This window comes from Bombus flavifrons, chromosome 7 (genome assembly GCF_040668555.2).
Source record: "Bombus flavifrons isolate JBK064 chromosome 7, iyBomFlav1_principal, whole genome shotgun sequence".
NCBI lineage: Eukaryota > Metazoa > Arthropoda > Insecta > Hymenoptera > Apidae > Bombus > Bombus flavifrons.
The window spans coordinates 3938350-3965079 of record NC_138448.1 but is presented as its reverse complement, the minus strand read 5'-3'; the positions used below and the strand labels follow the sequence as shown (position 1 = coordinate 3965079).

The 26730-nt window shown below is 38.5% G+C and overlaps 1 protein-coding gene and 2 long non-coding RNA genes across 3 annotated transcripts in view; 1 reads left to right on the top strand and 2 right to left on the bottom strand.

Moving 5' to 3' along the window:
* The first annotated feature begins 113 nt into the window (after positions 1–113).
* LOC138182069 (uncharacterized) lies at positions 114–26609 on the top strand. Its single transcript, XR_011173685.1, has 3 exons — positions 114–806; positions 862–949; positions 26479–26609. It is a non-coding gene; the product is annotated as an uncharacterized LOC138182069 (long non-coding RNA).
* Positions 21968–26730, bottom strand: part of LOC138182071 (uncharacterized) — a 17267-nt gene continuing 12504 nt past the window's right edge. The window contains exons 2-3 of the long non-coding RNA XR_011173687.1: positions 22836–23047; positions 21968–22745 (exon numbers count right to left, since the gene is read on the bottom strand). This is a non-coding gene — a long non-coding RNA (uncharacterized LOC138182071). The remainder of the gene's footprint in view (positions 22746–22835; positions 23048–26730) is intronic.
* Positions 25087–26719, bottom strand: LOC138182068 (uncharacterized). Its single transcript, XM_069117608.1, has 2 exons — positions 26457–26719; positions 25087–25530 (listed from the first exon to the last, which is right to left on the bottom strand). The coding sequence occupies exons 1-2, from the start codon at positions 26717–26719 to the stop codon at positions 25263–25265; spliced, it is 531 nt and encodes a 176-aa protein (XP_068973709.1). The 3' UTR covers positions 25087–25262.

The following is a 26730-nucleotide window of genomic DNA, read 5'->3' as shown; positions in this document are numbered from 1 at the left end:
ACAACCACTGACACGTAAGATTATGACTGAAGAAATCGCGAAGAAGACTGTTCGTGTGTACCTAAAGGGACTCAGACGCGACATAGAGCGAATACTATTAAGCAGTGAATTCTTGAATCTTCCGGAAGCTGACAAGAAGGCAGCCGATGTAGAACGCTACTTGCGAGAAGAACGACAACCTAATTGGTCATGTAATCGCTTACCTTCCGCTAGTAATCGCCCCAACAACCAGCCAATGCAGGTAAGACGATCTAATGTACCATCAAGATCGCCTAATACGCCAGTAGCTCAGAAACCTGCTACATTTAACCAAATAGAAAATAGACCACCTGCTGAACGCGCGCAGATGAAGTGCTTCAAGTGCGGAAAGCTGGGACATATTGCCAACAAGTGTCAAAATTTTCTACTACCGAGTCAGCGCGACCGACCACCCGCAAGGATTCAGGCAGTCCAGGAAAGGGACGAAATACAAGAAACAACATCGAACCAGGAGATGGACGACCCGTACGAGACATACGAGTCAACATCGCCACGGGAAGACTACTCGCAATACCTTTGTCAACCCGAACCGCAGAGTGAGTATTTCTGGTCGACACAGGAGCAAGGATAAACCTGGTGAAACGTAACAAAACTGTCAACGGGATACAAATAGGGCCTAAACAAAAATTTTCTATGGGACGAGACAAATACGAAACTAACGAATACGTAACGAAACGAATTTTTGGACAAAATCACATTTTTCACATAGTACCGAACAATTTCCCTATTGTCGAAGACGGAATCATTGGGCTACCATGTTTAGAGAAGTATTCAATATCCAATGACAAAATCCGATTAAACGACAAAATCATTTTATTTCAGAAACCAATACATTTGACTCCTGGAGAAAACAGAGTTCAAACAATCTATTTGGAAGGCAAACCAACTAAAGTATGTTTTATCAACACTGGTGAGCAAAACATTGAAATTTCCAGCAATATTCAAAATTCTCATGACTTTTCCAACGTATCAAAACTAAAAAGCTTAGTGAGAACAGATCACATTGAAAAACCAATCCGTGAATCCATCGAAAAGATTATTCTCCATTATATTGACATCTTTAATTTAGAAACCGACCTTTTGCCCTGTACTAATTTAACTCAGCACACAATTTTGTTAACCAAAGACAAAATTATTAACACACGATCGTATAGACCACCGGAATGTCACCGTGACGAGATTTCGCGACAAATAGGAGACATGTTGAAGAAAAATATTATATAAGAATCCGAATCCCCTTATAACTCTCCGGTATGGGTAGTTCCGAAAAAATTAGACGCCTCAGGAAAACAGAAATGGAGGATAGTTATCGATTTCAGGAAACTAAATGAACTCACAGAACAAGACACTTACCCTTTACCTGATATAGACGACATTTTAACACAACTAGAAAACGCAAAATTCTTTTCGGCACTTGATTTATCCTCAGGACTTCACCAAATTCCAATGAACGAGAAATTTAAAAAATATACCGCTTTTTCGACACCGCAAGGGCATTTTCAGTTCAATCGAATGCCATTCGGACTTAAAAACGCACCCGCTACCTTTCAAAGATTAATGGACAGAGCCTTAACTGGACTTGTAGGAAAATACTGCTTTGTTTATTTGGACGACATAGTGATATTCGGAAAAACGATTCAAGAACATAACGAAAACCTCGCGATAGTATTTCAGAGACTCAGAGAATTAGGACTTAAATTGCAACCGGACAAATGTGAATTCGTAAAACCGGAACCAGAATACTTAGGCCATGTAGTTTCACCCGAAGGAGTTAAACCAAACCCCAAGAAATTAGACGCTGTAAAAAACTTTCGATTACCCCGCAATGCCACGGACGTGAAATCGTTCTTAGGTTTAGCAGGTTATTAGCGCAAATTCATCCGAAACTTTTCCATAATCGCGAAAAGCCTTACAGACTTAACAAAAAAAGGACACACCATTCCATTGGACTGACAAACACCAGGTTAGCTTTGATACTTTAAAAGACAAACTCTGTAATTTCCCAATATTAGCTTATCCAGACTTTAATAAAACCTTTACCTTAACTACCGACGCAAGTAACGAAGGACTAGGAGCAATACTGTCACAGGACGGTCATCCTTGTTGTTACATTTCAAGAACACTGAATCCACCCGAACGAAACTATACCACGATAGAAAAAGAACTTTTAGCCATCGTATGGGCCGTGATAAGATTAAGACAATACTTGTTAGGACGACGCTTCATTATTCGAACCGATTACCAAGCTCTTAAGTGGCTACACAATTGCAAAGACCCTTCTAGCAGACTGATTCGTTGGAGACTTAAACTCGAAGAATATGACTATGAAATCGAATATACAAAGGGTAAAGGACATATATATGTCGGAGATGAAAGAACACCGGAGCCTTTGGAATTTTGGATAATCCCGCAACATTGTAATCTAGAGTCTACTATAGCTGTAATTAAACAATTGTAGTTATTCAATCCGATTGTAATTGTTTGAGAGTTGTGATAATGAGCTTGGGCTCGAGGCGACAGTCAGTCGCCAACGTAGCCGCGGTCAAGGGATGAACGCTTTGTCTGGCAGAGGCATGGCGTAATTCTATAGCTCTCCTTAAAAAGGAAATAGTTGTAACACTCGACAGTAAACATGCCAACGGTCTCTGTCCCGTAGCTCGCCACACGCGGACCCTATTCTTCGAGTAAGATGATTGCCAGATGTCGATGCATCTCCGCAGTACATGTTCAGCTAGCCTGAGGGCCCGTTATAAATCTTAAGATTTAGTTAACCAAAGTCCATCAAACAGACAAACAGTCTTTGTCCCAACTACGAGAAGATAGAGCAGACCTATTTTTCAACGAACGATGTCTCCCACTAGTAACTTTCCCTCGAGGGCGGCTAGCATCTTTTTTTAACCACCGATATGGAGATTGACCAATTAGCAGCAACGCCAATTTCCCTTACTTTCTGAACGAAGACTATCCTCGACGAATCCGATGATCTCGTGTCCTTAGACACACCCCATTACAGTTTTCCTCTGTGGCATCATTGGGACGGGAAAGTTATTCTCTCTCGCGATCTCATCGACTAAAGAGTAACGTCTTTACGATCAGTGATTATTTCACGTTTTGAAAACAAAGAGTCAGACTTAGATTTTGTGAAAACGTTCATCTATCATCTCGTTGACCGCGGATTCGTTATCGAACCTGAGGTCATCGTCACTAGCGTCGCGAGTGCCTAATCGCCGTGATCAATTGTCAAGGCTGTAACAACTCTATTATTGTAATAAACTACACCTGTGTTGTACCGCATCAATGGCTAATCCCCGTGAAGATTCATTTGACGCCCACAACCCTGCTCCTAGTGCTAACCCGACATATAAATACATAAAATATAGATTTCATTTCTAAAAGAAACATTTCTAAAGTTTCTATATTTTTTATTTTTACTTTAACCCTTTGGTGAAGATTCATAAGCGATTATTTAAATTATTTCTTGCAAATATAACCGTACGACCTTGTACAATAAACATGACGAGCATTACCTCAAAGCATTGAGATTTTTGAATTACTCTTTACTTTTTAATTTTAACAAGGCGGTGTCTGCGGTTGATTCATGCGTTTCTAATACAATTACATGAATTGATATAGTGCACGGTATGATGTAATCAAGCCGTACATCGACTGTGTAGCGAGGGCAATTGTATCGTCTATCGCCTTTTATAGTCTTCGTTGAAGAATCATTTCACTCCGTTACGTAATTTTTCGTTTCATTTATAGCTTTCAATAAATACATCGTTGTACAATAATATTTCAGTGAAATAACCATTATTGAATATACGATACACGAATTCGCTACGAACGTTTTATGAAACCGAGATAGATAAAGAAATTCACGGATTTACAACATAAAGCAAATTAAAATACGAATTCCATAATTTGTTTAACATTTTTTCAAGAAATAGATGTCATTTGCTCTAATTATTCGAAATAATCAGAATTCTATCATTTCGGAAAACATCAAATTACCTCTTTTTAAAGTCTGTACAAAGTCTTTTAAAGTTTGTACAATAACAAACACGAAGATGGTACCCCTTTGGGGGTAGCCAACCACATGTTATATTATTATACCACTAAGCTATAATATTTCACCAAATGTCCTACTGGACAAATTGTAAAATTTAAATAAATAAATAAAAAAGAAAGTTTATACAAAGCTTTATCAAAAAATATTGTCCTATATCTCTCTACTACTACTCGAACATATATATCCATATGTATTCATTTTATGTACTATGAATCTTCAACGTTTTCTATAATAAAAAAGCAAGTGCAAATTAGTCATCGTGTTATAGTTCAAGCTATCTTGTTCTTCTTTCAAGAAATCCGAAAATTTGTGTGGACGTATACGAAACAGGATGCAAATCCTACTACTTATACAGCTTTAGATATCTCAGAATTCACGAAATTGTTATAAATCTGTTTCAGAGGCATAGAATGCACGTTGTTTACCAAAACGTGTATGTCACAAGTTGGAAGGTTTGTTAAGCGGTAAACGTGCACAGCACGTGTAACTCTGTGATATCAGACTAGATGATGTAATCATTCAAATAGATATGACACTAGTACGCTTCTTGTATGACTTGAGACAGTTGAGACACACGATGAAATTTAATGGTGCAGGAATATACAGAATATGCATAGTATTCATATAAAAAGACTTTTTCACAGTACCATCAGAAACTTTATTTTACATAATCGATCTTTTACAATTACATAATTCTGTTGAATAAAAAAACGTTTAAAATGTAAGAAACATCTGTAACGGAGGTCTACGACTTGCCGATCGTAACAGCTTCCATCAACATTTCGTTCATCCAATACTTTTTCAATAATCATTGGATCGTGTTTCTGTATAATTACCGTGTACAAGTCTAACGTGAGCAATTGAACGCGCAAATAGAGGTCCTCTAGCATCCAGCACGTAATTCCTGTTATTTGTCACCGAGATTCAACAGTTCGATTCATCACGATGCTGCGTACGTGAACAATATGGAAAAAGAAAGAAAACATCAGGCCAGAAACATTACCGTGCGCATTTCTTTCTTTTGTTTTTTCCTTTGAAACATATCGTGTTAACGATATGTAAACAGGAATTCACTAACGTCCGATATTCTGTTTCATACTCTTCTAATTTTGTTTATATTAGATTCTCTATTATGATTAGACCGTGGATGTTTATATAAATTCGTAGCTTTATTTAACACTATAACAGAAATACAATTATGGAAATTGAACTTAAATAGAAATTTCTTTCATTCAATACAATTAAGTATCATAACTCATTTATTACGTTAATCCTTAACAATATAACAGAAACTTTATTTTCAATATTTTCGATATCTTTGCACATTATTCTATGCAATCTGTGTATTTCTACACTTTTAAATTTACTATAAATGTACATATCTATTCATAACTCATCATAATGGTTTAGTTTAAATTACGTTTGTAGAATACGTCTTACATTTGTCACCAGGGGGCCATCGACATCAACATAAGGCTACCGATGTTAATGCTTTCTCACTAGTGGTCACATTGCCACTGTTTGTTTCCATAAATATAACTTCCAACACAACTTTTCTTATCCCAGTGTCTAAGGTATAGGTCTGCTAGGTGAGCCTTACTGAAGAGTCCATACTAGCAGATCTCGGACGAAACACTACTTCCCTCTTCTCCATTTCCTTTATTTGTCCATCCTACATTTTCCATCATCCCCGTCCCCTATTGACTGACTAGCTTAACAAGATGGATTGACAGAAAGGAAGAGGAGGATTTTTGCGACGGATTGATTCTCAAGGGGGCGACCTTTGAGAGAAAACAAAAGAAATCAAAAATGGGGAGCCCTACCTCTTCTTCTCTTTATGGATGGCATCAAACAGGCGCCAAGTTGATGACTACCCTTTAGGAGAAGAGGACCCACAAAAGACTGACTACACAACAAAATAAATGTGGCCAAACCGTGTGTATGGCGCACACACGGGACGTTTGCAGCGTTTCTATGTCAATTAATTACTTTAAGTCAAGGGCCGCTCCACTGGGAAACGTCAGCAAGGAGAGGGTTTCTACCGGCCTTGGATGCATTGGGTCCGGTTAGAGATGAAGAGAGACGGAGCATTTGCACAATATTCCTACCGTGTATATACACCAATTTCTTTCCCTCCCTCTTCTTCTTTCCATTGTGTCTAAGGCATGAGCCTGCTGGGTAACCTTACTGATGAGTCCACTAGCAGGCTCTGGACGAAACACACTTTTTTTTTCCTTTTCTCTCCATCTTCTCCATATCTTCTTCTCCATCTTTTCTTTCATATATCCGTGATAATTATAGCAGCTGCTCTGTAGATGTCGCTTGCCGGGGTACTGCTGTATTTTCTTCTTCTTACTCAGATGTCGTGGAAGAAAAATCGGACTTCGGAAAAATATATGTCGGAGATGAAAGAACATCAGGATTTCCCGGCTGGAATGTTGGGAAAAACCTCAATACCCTAGTCCAGACTTTTACTATAGCTACACTTCAGTTATAAAAATAAGAAATAGTTCTAATGTTGCAATCTGGCTTTATGACGATGAGTTCGGGCTCGAAGTGACATAGCGGGTCACTAGACGTAGCCACGGTCACGGGAGGGACGTGTACCTGACAAAGGTATGGAATGATTATATGGACCTCATTAAGAACAAAGATTGACCCGAGAAGTGGTGTCAGGAGTATAAAAGGGCAGTTTCATTTAGAGAAGTAGAGAGACGCAGATAGTTAGTTAGTTAGTCGTTGTACGAATTGCTGATTGAGTTATCCGAATCGTGTATTACGTTGATACTCGTCATCCCGTGGACCGTGGATTCGTTATCGAACCAGAATCCGTGGTCACTATCATCTCGACCATCCTATCGCCGCGATTACTCATAACCTCTTGTAGTGTCCACATTGGTACCAATAAACCTTAGCTATATCCGCGATGGTAAAGTAAGTAAAGGATCATCGAACGCCCCGAAAGTCCACCCTGACTCCGACATATGTATGTCGGGGTTTACATTAGAATTAGGGTTAAGGGCGTGAAATGAATCTTCGTTTGGATTACACATTGTCGTTATGCAATAGAGAAGACATTGACTAGTGCAAATACGGTTATCATAGAATTGGACAAGTAACCGTGGTAATTAGATACTCGAGAAACTAATGATAATGATCCTACGTTCAATAACGAATCCGCGGTCAACGGGATGATAGATATACATGCTCACAAAATCTAAGTCGGACTCTTTGTTAAAACGTGGAATATCCACCAAGCGTACAGACACTAAGTAACTCGCTAATACGACCTCACGAGAGAATGACTTTCTGTCCCGATAATGCCACCGAAGAAAACTATGATGGGGTGTGTCTAAGGACATGAGATCATCGGATTCGTCGAGGATAGCCTTCGTTCAGAAAGTAAGGGAAATTGACGTTGCTGCTAATTGGACATTCTCCATATCGGTGGTTGGAAAAAGTTGCTAGCCGCCCTCGAGGGAAAGTTGCTAGTGGGAGCCGTCGTTCGTTGAAAAAATAGATCTCACCTATCTTTCCGTACTTGGGACAAAGACTGTTTGTCTGTTTGAAGGACTTTAGGTAACTAGATCTTAGTGTTTATAACGGCCCTCGGGCTAGCTGATCACGTACTGTGGAGACGCGTCGGCATCTGGTAACCATCATACCCGTAGAATAGGATCTGCGTGTGGCGAGCCACGGGATAGAAACCGTTGGAATGTTTACTGTCGCGTGCCGCTACAAATATTTCTTTAAGGAGAGCTATAGAATTACTCCGTACCTTTGTTAGACAAAGCGTTCATCCCGTTACCGCGGCTACGTTCGGCGACTGGCTGTCGCTTCGAGCCCAAGCTCATTATCACAAATCTCGAACAAATACAATCGGATCGAACGACGACAGTTGTTTAATTACGCCTATTATAAAATCCAGATTACGGAGCTAAGGGATTTTCCCGAAGTTCCAAAGGGAAGGCTCCGATGTCCTTTCATCTCCGACATGGCCATCCTGACTATCACACGTCCTCGTGTGTAACTAAAATATTGGGTTTTCTTAACATTAGACTCGATACAACTAACATTATTTACGATTTAACTAAATCAAGGGTCCGGTTTAACAGCGAATTTTGTTCAGAGATTTGGTAACAAAAGGAATAAGAGAAACAAATTAGTGATATCATGATTAGTATTCAAAATGCCAGTTGCATCCTGCGGGTTATTAATCTGATCGCAATGGCATGATGGACCATTCTCGATTTCGCACCCAAGTGAATGTCGTTTTTCTGGATCGCACGACCGCACAGAGTTTTATTACATTGTCGCTCCGAAAGCATGTGAATCTAACACACGATCCGACGAGCTTCCTAGCATTATCACCCAATGGTACATTTGAACCCATTGCACGGCCTCCACTCAATGGTACATTTGACCCATTGCACAATCTCTACTCAATGGTACATTTGACCCATTGCACAACCTTAACAAACTTCATAAAATACTCTGCTAAACATTATGGTCATTGTGCTTGTGATCCTCCGAGATCGGGATACTCATATCGCCATAGCCACTGTTCTCGCCATCGCTACAGACATCCAACTCAGCGGGAATACAACTATCTGGCATTTTCCTCAACCTGTCATGAGTGTATTTATAGGATCGTTTACCGTCTACTGTTTTCAAAACATATCTATCTCCTTTCAAAGTTTCTGTTATTACGAATGGACCTCTAAATTTCGGATCTAATTTGGTTTGGTTTCATTTTTGCGTAATACAAAATCACCAAGATTAAACCTAACTACTTTAGCTTTAGTTTTGTCAAATCCACCTTTATCGTACCTAGCACTAATTTCTATATTCTCTATTGCCTGCTGTCTTACATCAGAGATATCTACTTCCATTTCTTTGATATTATCGGGTATCAACGTGTCGTAAGGTCTTTGTTGTTCTACCAATAAATAGTTCCAATGGAATCGATTTAGTTACGCGGTTGGTGGTGCAATTCAAAGCCAACTGTATTTTGCCAATCGCGTCTAGCCACGATCGCCCGGTCCTTTCTATGATTGTGAACATAATTTTCAACGTACCCGTATCACACTCCACCTGTCCGTTGGCCCTACTCGTACCGGTTAAGATTAAGTGGAGTTTAGTGTTTACCTTAACAGAAATCTTGGAATTCTTTACCCGTAGGACACCTCTCTTGATCCGCTATTATCTGGCAAGAACTGCCGAATAAAATATAGCATACTTAAGTGCTTTAACGGTACTAAAGGAATCTATTTCACGAGTATGATGCAGATATGCGAATTTCGTGAAGGCATCGACCAACACTACGACGTACTCTTTCGAATCATTTTTACCGCTTAGTTTGTTGTCCGTTATGTCCACGTGAACTGTATGCCAAGGTATGCTGGTCTTAGGTATAGGATGTAATTCAGCTTGTATTTTACCTGAACTGGCCTTCGAAACTTGACAAGCATGACAGTTCTTTACGAATTTACGAACATATTTCGCCATTCCTTCGAACCAGTAATACTCGTACAGTTTCTCAAGCGTTTTATCCCAACCTAAGTGCATAATTGACTGAAGCACATGGTTAATAACGGACCACCTAAAACCTCTTGAGACAATGGGCAAGCAGAGAGTTCTGCATTTTCTCTGTATTTTACGATGAAGGGTACTGGACCGTAATTCATACGTATTCGCGATATCTTCCGTGAGCTCCTCGTTTTGCAATTTATTGACGATCTCAGATTTGGGGGATTGCGACGTCGTTCCGCTAATAGCCAATCTTCGGAGGTTTCGGTCAGATTGATTTCCTTCTCTACGACTTCGTTGATCGTACGGTTGATCCAAGTCTAAGGAGTTTCGCGAGAAAAAACCTATGTGGGCCTTTCGTTTACCTTCTTGATACTAATGTCAAAAGTTAAAGTTTGTAAGTAAGCCCACCACCTATAAACCCTGTCAATTAAATTCACCACATTACTAGATGCCTTCAAGGAATTACAATCAGTAACAACAAGAAATTCTTGTCCATGTAAATAGTGGCGAAAATGTTTAACAGCTTGTAACAACTGCTAACGTCTCTAGTTCATATGAAAAATACCTAGATTCCGCAGGGCTAGGTCTTTTACTATAATGTTCTACCACTCTATTTTTACCTTCAACCTTATGCATTAAAGTAAGCCCATATACATCCAAACTAGCGTCAGTATGTAATCCTATCGGATAATTGAGGTCAAATATCGTTAACACCAAAGCACCAGTCAGGGCGGAAATTACCTTTTGCCTCATCCTTTCGCGTTTATCTGTCCAAGTTATGTTTTTGTTACCGGAAGTAAGTGTGCATAAAGGTTTCATTACCTGTGAAAATTTAGAGACGAATTTTCGGACGTAAGAAACTAAACCTATGAACTATCTATACTGTGTGACGGTCGTTGGTTCAGGTAAAGAACTCAAGGTTTGTATTTTACCCGGGTTGGGGCGAACCTCTCCGCCATGAATTACATGTCCCAAATAGAGTACCGATATGTTTAGGAAAGAACATTTAGAAAAATTAGAAGAAAATCTGGCATTTACGAAGGTATTTAATACGGTGTACAATCTTTCTAGAGCTTGATCTATGGAGTCGGCAATAATTAGAACATCATCCAAATAAACAACAACGTACGAATGGTACGTTGGCTGCCACGCGTGTTTTCAAGGGAATCTGAAGAATGATCTTTCGCTTCGCTCGTTCGCAACACCAAAACCACCAGCTGTTGTTGAATATAATGAAGGAAAGTGTGGTATAGATTATTCCGACCAAATGGATTCCTATGCCATCACAATTAGAAAAGGAATCAAATGGTACAGAAGACCTGGCATGCAACTCCCTCTGGGGACCTCCGTTGCAAATGCTTTGATGGTTTACAAAATTTCAGCAAGGAAGAACATAAATATTAGAACATGTAAACAAGTATTAGTTGCAAAATTATTAGGGCTGTCCAGAAACGCAAAAATCCCCGCCTTCGACGGAGTCAGCATAACATCGCCGTTCGGAAAAACGATTCCGAAAGAAACACTAGACGCGCACGCAACCGTACCATGCAAACAAAAGACGTCGACTGGACCGAACAAAGGCACAAAAGAATTTGAAGAAGACAACAACTTATTGTCCAAATTGTCCATCGAGGGTAACCAATGCTGTATATTTCCTAGAATTAAGATGAATAGGGATTTGGCGAAACCCGCTGGCCATGTCAGACTAATAAAATATCTCGCATTTGCCATCTCGCGACTTGATCCGCAATAAGGGGTAAAGGATACCGATCCGCGACCGTATTTTTATTTAGTTCTCGAAAATCTACCAATCATCTATCTGAACCATCGTTCGTCTTCACGAGTAACATAGGGCTCGCGAACGGTGAATTACTAGGCCTTATGATATTTGGCTCTAATTAATTCGCTTATGCTCTCATGTACTATTCTGCGCTCTTCCTCGCGAAGTCTATTAGGACTTCTTTGTACGGTGATGTTAGGATCAATTAATTGTATTTCTAACTGGTCTGTATTTACGCGAGTACGTAGGAAACCCGTAACGAGTGAATCTCTGAATTTTTGAAAAGAAAGATTAATCGATTTTTATCATTACCACGTACATCAGTGTCAATTTCATTAACATCGATCTCGTTTTCAGCGGTTTTATTACAGGCATTAATTATTTGTCTTACACATAGCGAGGCTATTTTGTGTAATATCACGTCAAAACCTTGACTTAAAATTTCACGATCAATCGCGATATCATATTTTAATCAACTATCAGCATGGACATGAAAAATTTATCTTCAATGTTGTTGCGACATACAACTAAACTAACGACCAGTCAGGCATAACTGATCGGTTGGTATCGCTAACCTTGAACGTTATTAGCGCCCATGGTGGAGGATTATAATAAATGTAAAGAGCGAGGTTTAGTTCACTTTATTTATTCCACTCAATACTCTGATTACAACTGACTTTAAGTTCACTGAGTTTCGATTAATACTCTGAATACAACTGACTTTAAGTTACTGATTATCTTGTTACATATAATGTTACTGACTGAATAATGTTAGGTGTTGACTCTTAGAATACTGGTGCAAGAGTGAGTCTTGGGGATGTTGCTGTCGTAGAGGAAGGTTCGTGGTGGGTGTGTCTCAAGTCTGTTCCTAACTGATCATTGGGTAAAAACGTATGTTTGAGAATGGCTGGCTGCCTTCATGAAGGTTCGCGCGCGGGTGACCTTACATTTGGGGAAAACCCGCGTGTCCGGTCTTCCTGAAATGTAGAATAAATAAAGAAATTTTGTATTTTATGGGTCTTTTCCGTGGGGTCCTAAAGTACCTTGGCTGTACAATAGGCCCACTGTTTATGATGGGTCCGCACTAGGGTAGCGTTGACCCTTGACGGTCGTCCTGCACGAGGATCGCATCTGGTTCACATAAACCGTCGCAGCAATTACCAGGCGGCCACTCCAAATCTCGAACAAATGTAAAACCACTAATACCTGCAATGGACAAGATTTGGGATGTACGTTTAGCACAAATATTTTTTATTCCTCGCATTACTACTGTATCAATCATTCTTTTGTCAGAAAATCTCAAGACTACGGATTCTTTACTTAGTGAACACTCGGCTCCAAAATCGGGCTAAAAATGCAAACAACTCACCCGGATGACTTGATCTACCAGTTGGTGCCTCTACTACGTAGAAGTCGATTCGACACTCGTTATTGGAATTATATTCAGGGCACTGCTTTGTAAAGGATTTTCCTCTATAATCAGATTGATAGCTGCGCACCACGCAGCGGAGTCGAAGCCCGCGGTTTCAGGGTTAAAACGCGGTGGCGAAAAATTGTTAGGTTCCACACTCGATTTTTGCACTAGCGACAGAATTACTCGCGCACGATGGTCGTAAGCTCTTGCACTGTTATAACCGGCATTGATCCCACTTCTGATGTCGGGTTTACATTACAATTAGGGTTAGGGGTGTGAAACGAATCTTCGTTTGGATTACACATTGTCGTTATGCAATAGAGAAGACATTGACTAGTGCAAATACGGTTATTATAGAATTGGACAAGTAACCGTGGTAATTAGATACTCGAGAAACTAATGATAATGATCCTACGTTCAATAACGAATCCGCGGTCAACGGGATGATAGATATACATGCTCACAAAATCTAAGTCGGACTCTTTGTTAAAACGTGGAATATCCACCGAGCGTACAGACACTAAGTAACTCGCTAATACGACCTCATGAGAGAATGACTTTCCGTCGCGATGATGCTGCAGAGGAAAACTATGATGGGATGTGTCTAAGGGCACGAGATCATCGGATTCGTCGAGGATAGTCTTCGTTCAGAGAGTAACGGAAATTGGCGTTGCTGCTAATTGGTCAATTTTCATATCGGTGGTTAGAAAAGATGCTAGCCGCCCTCGAGGGAAAGTTGCTAGTGGGAGCTGTAACGCCAATACACGTCAGAGACCAGGCCACACACTGCGGACAGTATTCTTGGATTTCTTTGGATGTCAGTACTGGATACCTGTCTGCGAGGATCATTCTTATAGAATCGGTTTCTCCCGTCGAATCTATAAATTTTGTGATATCGTCTGAGAGTTGTGTTTTTGATGTGGACACAAAAACGGCCCTTGAAAAATGGTCAATAAGAATATGCATAAATTTCTTCGGTGAGTTGTTATTAGAAAAACCTCCGACAGTATCGAATGACATTATTTCAAACGGTTTCTTAGCTGGTCCTAGTTTCGACATAAATCCAATCGGTCTTCTCGTTCCGCTTTTATTCTTGATGCAGATTTCGCATTGTTTGCAGAATTTATCGACTATCCAATCCATATTTTTGAAGTAGTAGAAAGGTCGGATTTTCTTTAGTATATGGTTCCTTCCAACGTGACCGAAGAATTCAGGAACCGTTTTTGTGACGTGTTCGCCAAATTTTCGTGAGACGAATATACGTTGACGTCCTTTAATATTTTTGAAAAATATTTCTCTAGAAACTAAAACATTCCTGTATAACAATAATATCGATATACTACTTGTTTCAGAAATACACTTCACTCCAAAAAGCTACATGAAAATACCGTACTACACCATATATGATACCAAACACCCTTAAGGAAAAGCACACGGAGGGACCGCAGTGATAATAAGAAACGATATTAAACATCACTTACACAGCCAAGTTAGTAAGGAATATATCCAAGCAACCACCGTTACAGTACAAACTAGCAGCAACTATTTACAGCTGTCAGCAGTATACGTACCACCGCGACACAAAATGACAACACAAATGTGGGAAGAGTACTTTCAACACTTAGGTGACAAATATATCGCAGCGGGAGACTACAATGCAAAGCACACGCTATGGGGATCAAGAATTACCACACCTCGAGGTAGAACCCTGGAAAAATACATTAGAAACAATAACCTCAATATATTATCCACGGGAAGACCGACATATTGGCCGACAGACCTGAGCAAAATACCTGACCTACTTGATTTTGCAGTTACAAAGGGACTAAACGCAAATAAACTAAACATAGCACCCAGCCTTGAGCTTACCTCCGATCATACACCCATAATAATTACATACAGAAACAAACCAATACTTTACAGCAATTCAGAGACACTATGCAATAAAACCACCAAATGGCAAACATTTAAAGAAATAATTGAGAGCAAAATCAACTGCAACATCCCATTGGAAAAACCTGAACACATCGAACAAGCAGTAACAACACTTACAGAAACTATTCAGGAAGCAGCATGGGCAACCACCATACCCGAATCAACAAATAGACAAACAAAAATAATTCCGCCAGACATTCTCGAAAAAATTAGAGAAAAAAGAAAAGCGAAAGCAAAATGGCAAACACATAGAACAAAAGAAAACAAAAAACACCTAAACAAACTTGCAAAGGAAATTAAAAACAAAATAAAAGAACACAACAACAACGAGTTCACAAGGTTCATTGAGTCACTATCTGCACACGAGAACTACAACTGCTCCCTATGGAAAGCCACAAAAAAAAATAAAGAAGACAATAAAACTGGTTCCAGCAATCAGAGGAGCAGATAACACATGGGCAAGAAGCAACGAAGAGCAAGCTGAAGAATTTTCCAACCACCTATGTAACACATTTACACCACATAATATCAACAACAGCAACCACAATAGTCATACGGACGAGGATGCGCTAACCACTAGTACATCAACTGACAAACACTACATCATACCTGTTACGTCGCGCAAGACATCTGCACGCCATCCGGCACTATTTGTCCGCCGACGGTCTACGCACCGTCCTTCGACCCTCAGTAAATCCAAGGAACCCGTAAAACGACAGCTTTTAACGCTATTGTTTTGACATATGTCGTCAATTTACGGAATAAGCTCCATATCCTAGAGATGCTTTCTGTTTATAGCCAGTTTAGAAAGGCCCTTGGATTTACTACACGCTATTAGGAAGCCCGGAGAAAGCCCAGGTAGTGACTTAGCAAAAACGAATGTTTAATTATCGGGAAATGCAGGTTTTCCGTTAAACAAGACATCAGCTAGCAACATTGGTAGGAGGCTCCATCTCCTCTAGTCATTCTTTAATATTGACTTAAACCAATGGACATCGTAGATCGTTGCCCTCACTCTACTCACGAAAAGTGTGAACAACGAATTCACGTCCTTAATAAAAAGGGAACACCCACACTCAGCTTTCTTCTGTAATACTACGAAAACGAATTACAGTTTTCCTACAACATTCATCCTGTCGATTACAAGGCTACTTCGGTTGTCTCTCTTACTCGTTCCTTGACTACGTCATATCTTAGGATATTGTCTACGTTACTGCATATCAGTGTAAAAGTGTTGAAAATATATAAAGTTTATAGCTCTGTTAATCACAGTGTTATACTTATTCAATCACCCCTATTATCCTAGCCGAAATAAGGGGATCGATCTATTCGCGGTGTCGATTCTTGCAATCGTAACGGGAATTTACGACTCCCGTTGACGCGCACTCTCGCAACCGCGTCTCCCCGCGATAGGCCGAAAATACATGGTCCTTCGAGCCGGATTCACGTCCAGTGAAAAGTGCACTACTAGTGACCGTACAGCGCCACGTGAATCTATCAATCCAGCCGCGGAAGCGTTATCATAGCAACGAAGACAGTGACCTCAGAAGCATCACCTTCAAACAAGTATAACCCATAGGCCGAGGAACGCAACCACGCAACCTCCCGCCGCCGCTGGACAATAAAACGTGCAAACGCTTCAACCGCACTGTAACAAGTAGCAGTCGAGTTCCGGACCAACGTCCAGGTAGGATCACTCATTTTACTCATCTAAGAATGGCCAACTCTGAACAGATCAGCACACTGCGACGGAGACGAAGCGGCTTAGTCGGTCGATTTACAATTCTCAAGCGTATCCTCGACAACCACGAAGAAAACGGACAGGTAAACGGGGACTTCCTAATAGTTTTCCGTAAAGCTATCCACGATAATTGGAGGAGGATAATCGCAGTCCAAGAAGAATTAGAAGCGTTAGATGCGAAGGAAGCTGATCGTGCAGTCTCTTTCATGAAAGATTATATTAAGATTGAGACGCGGATCCTAGACCTCCTTAACAAACTACCATCAACAACCACTTCGACACCAGAAACACGCGATTCATGCGTGAAACCCGAGCAGACGGAGAATATCGCATCGTCTCGAACGCCGATCCCGTCGCACGATATGCGGAGCCCATCGCGTGACACTCACCACGTGTCACCTATACGCGACCTGACAACGACCACGGTCACATCGTCAGCATCACAGCCATCTGATTCAGCGCCACAAAACGCCTTGAATCAGTCAACCGCTCAAGATACTCTGGACCAGAAGGAACTCAATCCAGTCCAGGACAACAGCGGTCATACTCCGCCGACGGAAAATATCGCGTCGAACCTAGCGCCGATACCGTCGCCTGACACGCACGACTCATTGCGTGAAACTCACAACTCAGCGCCTATACGCGCTTGGAAGCCAATCGATCAACATTCTCTGGATCAGCAGAGAGATGAAACCGTACCAGACGACATGCCGTCTCCTACTATACTATCGCCGGAATGGGCCACAACGACGAGGGGCCTGAAACAAAACACTAACAGCCCATCGGATCTCAACACTTGTCCACAAACGCCACAGAGCGTTACATCGGACAAGTCTTTGATCACTATCAACTTCCTGGAGAGCATGGTCGATCAATATCGACAGTCGAAACGAAAACCAGAAGTTCAAGAGGAATTAGAGATTCTTGACGAGGAAGAAATTGGTCATTCAGAAACTACCTCAAACGCAGATCTTGCCGTTGACACACGATTCATGGAACGCATCGGGGACGGTCATGCCCCACTGGAAGATTCCAAGACAATCGCACAAGGTGTAATGTTACGCTGAAGGAGCGTGGAAACAAAAGCACCAACAAAATAGCTCAATTCGGACAGATTATCGGGAGGAGCTCAGTCTCCCAATCATCTCTAAAACTCCTCGTCGTGTTTGACGAATCTATACCAAGCACCAATAGTTCTTTTCAACGGTACCTCCTGGATCGAGGCGTTACCTGATACGTCCTGGGACGAGATGTCCCACGACACTTCCAGGACCGAGGTGATTCACGAGAATACTTGGATCGTGAATATCAACTGAAAATGTCTTGGAAAAAACGAGGACGACGAAGATCCAGACTACGAGGTGGACAACATGCTATCAACGCAACAAGCCTTAGGCCTGGCCATCAATCCTCTCTGGCAGCTACAGCATCTACGGACGGCAACAATTCCTGCGGAGACGAGCATCTTGGAGCGAGATGCAAAATCTTCCCTCTGCAGATCCGAACCTAACCAAACGGAAGGTAAGATGCCTCCGATTTTGTTTTTAGCGGATAATTGGACCACGCCGGTCCAACCACCAAGCATCATCAAGAAGGCGCGATACGGATGGATCAGCGGGGGGAGACCTGTTCCCCAATCAACCATAGACCTCCTTCACGTCTTCCTTGCGCTGCCACATACGGATTTCACGTGCCCTTGTGAAATCGGCGAGATTTACAACGACACCTCCTGGGACGAGGTGTTCCACGACACTTCATGGACCGAACTGTTTCACGACACGTCCTGGTTCGTGAACTCCACTGGAAAATATCTAGACAATGCTGAGGATCACGGCGATCCAGAACGCAAGGAAGACAACATATCCTCAACGCACCGGCCTTTCGACCGTATCCTCGGTCGACAATGCAAGCAAAAATTCTTAGAACAATAGTAAACGCCCCATGGTACGTTAGAAACGAGAACATACGGAAGGACCTGGGAATACCAACGGTCAAGGAAGAGATTAGCAGATGCGCAAGAAGGTACAGAGAAAGAATAGCAACGCACCCAAACCGGCTGGCAGCGGAAACGATCAACACAAGCATAGAAAGAAGACTAAAAAGGAAACACCCAGCAGATCTCATAAAGGATATATCTTAACAAACTTAACAAAAAATATTTCTGATTTTTTTGTGAGGTTTTTGTATTTTTAATATTTTTTTCGTTTTCTTTCTGATCTTGAATTATGTCCTTCTTTGTAATAATATTCACCACTTTCAGAACGTCTCCTTCATTTCCAAAACTTTCTAAGACGGGATTCCTGGATAGTGCATCTGCTTCTACGTTGTCTTTTCCCGGCGAGTAGATGATCTTGAAATCATACTGCGATAGGTAGATGCATAGGTAGTCATTATTTATTATGGAGAAAGATGGTTCGAAATTTCTACTGAAAAAAACAGGAATTGCAAATTATCGTGTTTCTCCTCTCTCTTGATATTAACAAACACGTTATGTATGATGTCAATGATGACATTCAAGTTAAGGTACATAAATGTACATAAATTTCTGTTCTCTTACTGAACATAAACGTATAACAACAGCGAAATACAAGAAAAGTAGGGAAGAAGTAGGTCATATTTTCCTATTTTTTTATATGGGAAATTTCGAATTGAGCGCGTTGATAGACACCGGTAGTGAGCTGACTCTAATGCGAGCAGATCAGTATGTGAAAATCGGAGCGCCCAGATTAAGTCGGGAAATCGTTGGATTTCGCAGTGTCGGTTTCGGAAGGAATTTTACGCTCGGGAAATTTTCGACGAACATTATTATAGATAATGAGTCGTACGATATAACGATACATGTGATTTCAGATACCTTGATGCCACACTCGTTGATAATTGGCACAGACTTCTTGGATACTGTCGAATTAAACATAAAGGAAGGAAATGCTTCTATTCGTAAAGTAGAGGAAAAAGATTGTAATAGACTCCCAGAGGTGTTTAAAGTAGATATAGAAATACAGCAAGACGAAGTAATAGATCAGTCTCAATCTGACTTTGCAAACCCGATCGTAGTTGAAAAAAGGAACGGATCTCTTCATGTTCCTATCGAGAAGAATAGTAGAGAATGTACGGCAGTTGTAGTTCCCACGAGTGCTTGTCTCGAGGGCACCGTTGTAATGAGCAAAATTTTATTAGATGAATCGGTTGCGAGGAACATAACCGCGGTAGCGTCGGGTGGAAACGACACGGACGGTTGCGATGAAGTTTTCGTAGGATATACAGAGTATCGTGCGAATTGTAGAAACGAACAAACAAGTTCTAGCGCGAATTCTAAGAAGCGAATGAAAAGCGAGAATGAGACGGCTACGGAAAAATTTGAGGTAGTGCGAAGGCGAGCTATCAATCCGACCTCTTGTCGGCGAAGGGCGTTTAACAAGAGACGCAAGAAGGCGACAACATACAAGACGGGAGATCTGGTGGCGATCAAGAGAACGCAGGGCGGTCCTGGGCTAAAGTTGCATTCGAAGTTCCTTGGGCCGTACCACGTGGTGAAGGTCTTGCGGAATGACCGATACATAGTGCAGCGAGAGGGGGAGCACGAAGGGCCACGTACAACTTCCACAGCAGCCGATCACATGAAATGGTGGAATGCTGACGATAGTGATGTAAGTGCGAGCGGCGATGATGAGCACATCTGAGGGCAGATGTGATTGTCAGGAAAGGCCGATTGTAATATCGTAGAATAGCTTTGATTGGAGATCGGCTGAAATTAGAAAACACCGTGGACGTCGTCTTTTTGTGGTTTGTTTACATCCAAGAGCGCCTAGTAACAGTGACGCGAGAAACGATAAACAGCGTTAGAACAAAAAGGACGGTTTCGGGTTCAAGGAGCGATGACCGAGAGGTCAGAGTGTGCGAGTCGAAAAGCGAGTGTGTTGCTAGGATCAGAGTTGATCGAGACGTCGAAGCATAGAGTCGTTAGAATTGAGTTGTGAGTGTTGTCGAGTGTTAGAGTTGCTAGAGAGAGAGAGAGAGAGAGAGTGACCAAATAGTTGTCAAGTTATTTGATGTAAATACGAGCGTTGCATTTAGTTTTCCTGTTAATCAAACATCGTTTTTCTGTCTAACTAATACCTGTATTTTCAATCCATTATTAATAAATTATAATTAATCGGACAAAATTACACCTTTAATATATTCCGATATTACAGAATAAAAATTTTTCGTTTGAGGCTTTGTTTTCGAGAAAATCAACTTTGAATTTTCGCTCGGTACGCGTGCGGTACGTTATAACGGATCTCACTGTAGATCGTTATCTCGATGGAAAAATTAAAAAAAAAATAAAAAAAAATTTTTATTCTATATTTTCGACTTCTTTCTCGCGTAGAATCATCCCCTTTCCGCCTGTACCACCAGTTACCAAGCACCCTGTATAATACAGTAGCTCATGTGTGTCGTAGAAAGCATTCAAACATAACACAATGTAATCCGACAACATTGGTCAAATTTCAAATGTACTGGCAAATGTTTAGTACAAGTATACATTTCAAGAAAATATGTAAACAGTCGATTATCTACCGTTAGTAAATCTTGATTATGTCTCTTCTATACCCATGTGCCTAAGATATTTGAAGAAGGTCAAAGAGATCCGCGCTATTCTATTATAAACAACCTTTTTAATGTGCACGGTTACAGAACCGTAAACAGAGACACTCACAGACCCATTTCAAGGTTTGTTTAATCGCAGGATTGATAATTTTCCTCAACTTGAAAGAATAAAACCATGTATATATTTAGTCATTACGAACGTGCATTGATTCGATAAAAAATAGAAATTATTACTTTGGTTAAATATATCTATGTATGATGACTTGAAAAAGCTTCCAATTAAGATTTAAAGATTTTTTTGGAAAAAAAACAACATCTCGTATGCTCCAACTTGACAGTTTTCAGTATTATGTACATTCTGCAAATTTTTGCGTTCTATTTCCCATAGCTGAATAAATATCTGCTGTCTAATAATGCAACACAGAACGGATTAAAGTACATAAACGCATGACTGTGTTATTAAAACGGCAGCTTTATTATCATATTGGGAATACCGTAAATTATGTAATAAGCTTTCCACAGCTTACATATATCCAGCATTAGCTAGCAACGTGAAGTAAGTTCAAAAGTTCCATTCTCTTCTTAACGCACACGCGAACCATTGCCAATCCAATGTAATCCTTCCTTTAGTAGCGACACAGCTGCTAGTAAAATACGATTTTCGCCGTCTCTCAGATACTTTGACGGCGGATATGCCACGATCAAAAGAGTTTCATTTTGCTTTCGAGGATCTACCATATTCCGGCTCCTCTCTTGAATATTTAGTAAAGGGTCACGATGTCTAGCCGTGCCATAGCCGCGACATTTAATTAATAAATGACTATGTGTTTCTTCTATTCCTTAATCCGTCACAGAACAACTTCATGTTTTTCGTGCTTACTCTAAGCACATGTTTAATCTAAACAGAAAAGAGTCTTCATATTTTGATCGATCGGTTACGATTCATTTTTTATTAAAAATCACAAGTTGAAGCAGCTATGATTGATTATTCTGTTAATTATTTAATTCTATCACGTTTCATAAGCATTTAATTCAAGACGAAACGAGATTTAATATATCAATAAATTATTGATAAATTTTTATTCTAGATCACAAATTGATAAGTGATAATTATGCTGCGGTTAATTAATTATGACGGAATCTATATCTTTGTATTGTATTATTGTACCCTTCCGTTACCGTATTATAAAGTATTTAACATCAGAAAGCGTAACTTGAATAGATTGTGTTTAATTTATTGGATAGAAATAATTAACTAAAATGAATGGAACGTTTCAATAATTATTTCTGCTTTCATTTTTGTAACATTATATTGGATCGACATTTAAACTATGTGGTAGTGACAACATTACTTGAAAATAATATTGGACTACAGATTTGCAGATTATTTAACATTTTATTGATTTAAAAATAGAAATAATTCTGACTCATTCATCTAAGTTTGAATACATGAGAATGTTTTTATTTGTAATATCTATGATATTTATTTAGCTTTGTAAAAGTTTATAAATAATTAGACACAGCTTAGAGAACCTTAGATAACCTTATTAGGTCAAAAATAATTCTTTTGTAACATTACCTTCCTAGTTTATTACAAACAGTAGGTTTTAACATTTCATTGTTTTAAAAAAAAGACTGTACATAACTGTAATTTAAGATTTCCTTGAAAATTTATTGAAATAACAAATTAGAAAAGAAACATGAAATCGAAAAGAGAAACAGGAATAAATCTTACCGAAAAGACTCGAAAATCCTTAAAAAAAGTTCGTTACCAGTTGATGTATCTCGCTTCCGTATTTTTTTAACTTAATTTTCTATCCCATTCAGTTTTATGTCACAACACTAAATTAGGATCCCGTTCTATTTTTAAAAATCACATAGCCGTGAAGCTTTAAATCTCAGTCTACAGTTTCTATTATTCTTCTCAGTTCTATTCTGGAAATAGTACTTTATTCTAAAATCATTATTTTTACGTATTTATTTATTTTCCAAATCACTTATCACACACTTTGAATAAAAAATGCAATTGCTGTATAAGCCATCAATCAAGTTAATCATAGCTTAATACTTAATTTTCTTTATACAAACGATTTTCTAATTATTTCACATTTCGAAGGATGATTAAATTTTCTTTTCCTTTTACGACGTAAAGATTACGAGTACGCTATTTTGTCTATTTTATACATTTTGTATATTCAGTTGTATTCTTTCAATTTTCGCACCTATACAGTGTCTATAAAAAGCATTCACAGGCCATTTTATATATTATTACAGCACTGATTTTGTTACTAATTAATTAGATCCAAGTATATTGTGTATCATTTAGCAACACATTAATCTGCCTACAAAAATTCGATACTGTGAAAGTGAAACGCAGAACCTGATAAAAAAAACAATTGAATATACTTTTCGTAGCCACTGTAAATTTCTCATAAATGCATACACATTCCACAGTCACATGATGACATTCGCAACGTTTCTTAATTCATCAACAAAGTTAAAGTACAATAAAATTCAAGTGTAATATACAAGTAAAGTTCTAGTAATTGCGCTCTTTCAAAAGCTTCTTAATTTACTTTTTCAATTTCACTTTGTTTGAAAATGCTCCTTTCTCGACGACCCTTCAGTATCCCATGCAATCGTAGATTTGAACTCGCATTAATGACACAACTATCGGTCTTCGATGAATAATTAATGAAAGATTATTTCTGGACATTCACATTTGTAACACTTAAAGACTGCGATCTGACGTCAGAGAAGAAGTGGGACGCCCTAGTATTGCTAAGACTGATTATTTTATTAATCAATCTGACATGTTACAAAATTATATTAGCTGGCATATATCTTGTAACAATGCATCGCGTAAGTAACGATTACTAATTAATCCTGTACGTTAAAATTTTGCTGAAGATTTGTATCTTATCAGGAATTTTAATTCGCAATTCGTTGTACGTTATCATTATCATTAATCACTGCAATTATTTTCACACGCAATTAGAATAAAGCTAGATTAGATATTCGGAATATTTATTCTCGACTTAAATATATAATTGCATATATAAACAATGTACGTATTGTAACATTGTAACGTAAAAACTTTGTCTTTATTTTATTGAAAAAGATTGTGTGGTATAATTACTCTGGCTATTTAATTTACAAAAGAATAAATAATATACATTGAAATATTATATGCACACTATGAAATACATATACATATATATTCATTAAACTATTTTATTTTCGTGGTACATGTTTCATTTTGTTATGTTTTCTAAAAATATTTTAAATTAATGTAATTTTTTATATTCTATAAAGTGATATCATAATTAGCAAGAATAGCTATTCTTCTCAAATAAAATAAGATTGAAAACATTAAAAAACAAATACCTACAGACATATATACATTATTATAATTATATAATTATATATATATATATATTTATAAATTTATAAATACATAAAATATAAATTTCATTTCTAAAAGAAACATTTCTAAAGTTTCTATATTTCTTATTTCTACTTTAACCCTTTGGTGATGATTCATAAGCTATTATTTCTTGCAAATATAACCGTACGACCTTGTGAAAACGATTGAAGAAAATTACAAATTCCTTTTAAACATTCAGTATGCTAGACTACGTAAAAGGAAATTAAATACTGTTTAGTATTTAATATTTCTTTTAGAAAATTTCAATCCCTACATTTTAATTCGAATACTAATGGTATTTTTACGTTACATCGATGAAGTATTGATTACAGATATACATAATAAATAATGTTTTTTTTCTTATAGATAATAAATTATACATTTAAAAATATACATATACATATATATGTTTACGAATTTATGTAACAATATGTAAAAATAAATTGGTCTCGAAAGTATTCATTTATCCTCTATTTTACACTTCTTTATCTTTTATAATTTAGAAGGCAAGAGATTCATAAGTTGCATTTTACGCTGTATTATCTAAGTTGTAATAAAATATAATTTGTTATTTTAATAGTATTCTCAACTAAAATTTTCGATATAACACGCATCTGAACAGCACACGAAAATCAATATGCATATAAATTGTTTCACTGCAATTAAGTACTCATTAAGTGCACAGTAACAAAAGTAGCATACGTGTTAGATAAAAATGGGTTTGTAGAGTAAGTACTAACTTGCTTTATCGACGATTAAATAAAAACTTGGTGACTCGTCCTGCTGACTGAGCAGCATACTTGCGGACTTAAGTGCATCATTATCGACAAAATCGGCCATGTATAGGCTGTTTGCATTGCGATTACCCATTGCGCTCGATGAAGTACTGCTGTACGCGCTCGAGGTGTTTTGTACAGATGCAACGTCGGTGGTCCTTTGAACGAGCCATTTGTTTGTCATGCTCGATGTATCTGCTTCCGAGGACACGTCGAATCTGATGTCACTGAAATCAATGAAAGCGTACTTATAAAGTTTGCTTGAAAAATCAATAATCACACTGTTTAATCAGATATTGAAAATCCATTCTATCGTATACATTGAGTTTCTCCCCGTGTTCAACTTACCAATTTAATCAACTCTTATATTAATATATACCGATTAAAAGATAAATAATTGATTAAATAAAACACACGTAATTGTTTAATATTTGTCTTAATACATAATTTTCAAATTTATGCACATTTGCAGCATTATTATATATTTTATTATATGAATATAACGATATATAAGTATACTTTATAAAACTTTATCATTTTCAGTTTTTGTTTGTACAAAATAACGCGTTTAATTTCTTTTTTAATTTTCCAGACTATCCTCATTTATATTTTCCACAAAAGACAAAATGTGGTCGGTTGACAAATTTCAACGCGTACCGCATTACATTCTCTGCTATATCATATGCTGTAATAATTTTCCAGAGTTTAGAGCATGACATCTAGAGAATTTCAAATTTCACAGATAACCTACATACCAAGAATAATTAACAGTCCGTTTATAATAACCCGTGTATGTTTAAAACTATTAAGTACAGACCCAAAATTTTGTTTCCATTCTCGTTAAAATTAAGTACATAGCGAAAAAAAGTGCTGGGATGTTTCACTTGATTACTTTACTTGAAACGAATTAAGGAAAATCTAACAAATTCACAATATAAAGTTCTACATCGCCCAGTCGCAATGAGAGAATCAACCTCTTTAACTGAAAGTTCTTCAGCGTAAACAAGAGAACTTATTTTCATTTCAGAAGCAACTGCTCGCTCACTTAGCTAATATTAAAATTAAATTTAATTAAAAAAACAAACGCGTAACATAAAAGATTATGTATCATAAAAGAAGTAAGATTCAAGGAAAGAAACATCTTCATACTCACTTCAAATTGTTATTTTCCGCAGGTTGTTCGTGATTCTTCCTGGAAGTCGTGTTTTTACGGGAAGCAGCTTGAGAGAGGACCAGCTCGATCGTATCGGACAAGCTCTGCAGCATTTTCAGAGCGTCTTCATTCCGCAAATGCAATAAATTCTGCCCATTTATCGCCACGATGCGATCGCCTGCGGCCAATAAATTTCTTCGAATTAATGCAGCCCCGGTAAAGAATGGCTCTTCAAGCTTACCTTTGTTCCCGTTTTCGGCCATATTGGCCGATC

What these genes read in the sequence shown, in the direction of transcription:
- LOC138182068 (XM_069117608.1), bottom strand. Translation starts at nt 26,719, where the DNA reads ATGGCCGAAAACGGGAACAAAGGTAAGCTTGAAGAGCCATTCTTTACC. An exon ending in GCGGAAAATAACAATTTGAA is followed by an intron (nt 25,531 to 26,456) that starts GTGAGTATGAAG and finishes CATTGATTTCAG; the next exon opens with TGACATCAGATTCGACGTGT.